Source organism: Oryzias melastigma, unplaced genomic scaffold, assembly GCF_002922805.2.
Source record: "Oryzias melastigma strain HK-1 unplaced genomic scaffold, ASM292280v2 sc00435, whole genome shotgun sequence".
NCBI classification, from domain to species: domain Eukaryota; kingdom Metazoa; phylum Chordata; class Actinopteri; order Beloniformes; family Adrianichthyidae; genus Oryzias; species Oryzias melastigma.
The window spans coordinates 38195-40792 of NW_023417031.1; the positions used below are offsets into that span (position 1 = coordinate 38195).

The following is a 2598-nucleotide window of genomic DNA, read 5'->3' on the forward strand; positions in this document are numbered from 1 at the left end:
TGGTGTTACTGTAGCAGATCTGAATCCTTTCCTTTTTATATTGTGACTTTGATAAAAGAAAACAACTATCAATAAAAATACTGAGAAACCGTCAATTTTTTAAACATTAAACTGATATTAATGTAAACAACATTGTCCTGAAGGCATTTTGAAAATAAATCGAATTACTGGAATTAAAATAATCATAACATACATTAATGGTTTATTTTTTGTAAATATAAAGTTATTTTTTAGTACTTATCGGAGAAAAGACACCAGATGACTCCTAGAGAGCGTGTTAGAACAGTTTACAGCACACCAGCAGGACAAAAAACGCTCATGCTAACGCTAAATCTGTAGCAGATGAGCAAAACACTGGAGCTCTGCTCCCAGAATCCACTGCGATCGTCACCTGTCAATCAAAAGCTGCACCCCGTAATTAAGCAAAATTAATGTTGTTTAAAAAAATATCTACAAACTTAGAAAAAATTCACTCCCCTCAGAGTTGTCATGGATCAAATATGCAGCCATTGATGAAATAAAAACTTTAAGCACCAGGCATTAAAGGGGTTTATTAGAGGGCTGAAAATGAGGATTTTAACATGGGAGTCTATGGGAAATTGCTCACTCTAAGCACCAGCCTCTCTGGTCAGTGCCGGTACTGCAACATTTTGTTACTTCCTGGTTCACTTTATGTCTGCTAGAGTTGGGGCTTGGGTGTAACATCTTATTTAAGGTTATAGAGATCAGGGAAATTTTCCTTTTTGATGCTGTGAAAGATCTTTAATTGCCAAGCAAAATACAAAACAACACACAATATTTGGTTTTGAGGAAGAGCTTGAAATTTGCAAGAGTACCCAGCTGCAGGTGTCATGGCGGACTGACAGGGGCGGATAGATGAAACATGGCCGATGGACTTCGAATCAGAAGTTGTCATAATGCATAAATCGGAAGTCTACAAACTAAAATCTGAAATGTTCGGAAGTTGTATTTTTATGATATATATATTTGCTTTTTATGTTATGTTGTATTTTGCCGGTACATTAAGGGAAGGGGGGGGGGGGGGTCATCCACTAAACAGGAGCAGGGAATACTAAGGCAAAAGGAATTAATTACATTTGAGAAATGAGCAAATTGCATTTCTTAGTTCTACCAGATCTGACAAATAAGAAATGCTTTTCCAGGAACTTGCTCTATTTTCTATCAAGTTGTCCTCTCTATCCACCTTTCTGTGTTTGAAATTTGGAAAGAAATTTGGACAGTTTCTCCCTAGTCACATACTCTAATCACTGAAACAAGCGGACACGGTGTGCATGTGATTGCACTCCGAGCGTAACATTCCAGTGGCCGGTGACGTCACGGCTCGAGCCCAATCAGCTCTGATGGCCGTGTGACCACGGAGACACAAGCGATGACAAATCCCTTAGAAATGTAAACCAGTCCTTCACGGATTAGCAGTTTAGTCCTACAATATTTGCAAAATTGCAATTAAGATTGTAGACAAAACAGAGTACAGATATTGCCAGTAATTATACGAACAAGGAAAAAAATGTTTAGCCCAAGGCAAATTAATAGTTGCTGTGTTTAAACTGGATCTAATGTACTTTTTTTTGCTGCCGACTTAATATTTGTATTCACAAAAACGGTCAAACTGTAAGCTAATACATTAAGCTGGCACAATGGATTTATCTTAATTTAGCATTGAATATAAAAGTGTGGACTGTTATTGATTTGAAAGACTTAAAAACGAGAGGGGGCGCTAGAGAGACTTCCACTTCCTGTATTCAGGTTGATGTCCATCGGCCATGACGAAGCGCCTTACATCATTTCGCCATGACATCCGCCATGTTTGCCTGCAGCTGGGTGCCTCTCAAAATTTGGGAAGAAGTGAGTCAACAATCAAGCCAATTTTGAAAAGCTTTCCGTCGTTGTTGGGAGCCTTGTTATCACTGAAATTTAGTTAATGATTGATTTTTATCCCATCTGTCTCGAGACTTTTCATCTGCCTCATCCTGCACTCTTTATGCTCCAGACCAGTACATCCTTGACCGAGGTAAACCAAAAATGCTCGTGTTCTCCAGTATCAATAAAACTGCTCCAGTGAAGACCCATCTAGTTTGAGGACATGGTCTGGATTTCACTGTGTGGAGTACATGTTACTTTGTTCAGAAATAATGTCCAAAAGGTATTTGATGGGAAATCTTACTAAGTCCGCTTCAGGAAGAGCAATGCAAGTCACGAGTTACGGCTTTTAAAATCCGAGTTGAATTTAAAGTCGTAAAATTAATGACTCAAGTCTTTGTCCTGTGACTCAAATCCACACCTGTAGACTTCAAGATTCCCATGATCCCAAAAGGGATTTAGAGGATTTAGGAAATGGATGGTACGACTGATGGACTTCTAAAGTTTCAAACTGTAGGGCTTCTGACTGAGGTGATTAAAAATGTATTTGATAACAACACAAAAACATTCACAGATCTCAGACTTTCTTGTATTTGTGTCCTTGCAGTCCTCCCCCAGCATTGGTTGATAAAAGAGGAAGATATCTTCAACCAGCAGAAGAACTTCAGTGTGGAACAGAATGATCCAGAACCTACACAGACAAAAGAGGAACTGGGG

At 38.8% G+C, this 2598-nt stretch overlaps 1 protein-coding gene across 1 annotated transcript in view; it reads left to right on the forward strand.

The window, feature by feature from the left end:
• LOC112140323 (hydroxysteroid dehydrogenase-like protein 2) overlaps window positions 1–2596 on the forward strand; it is a gene marked incomplete at its 3' end in the record, with an annotated part of 8480 nt that extends 5884 nt beyond the window's left edge. The window contains 1 exon segment of the mRNA XM_024263227.2: window positions 2489–2596. Within this exon segment, the coding sequence (XP_024118995.1) occupies window positions 2489–2596 (108 nt within the window).
• Window positions 2597–2598: the final 2 nt, after the last annotated feature.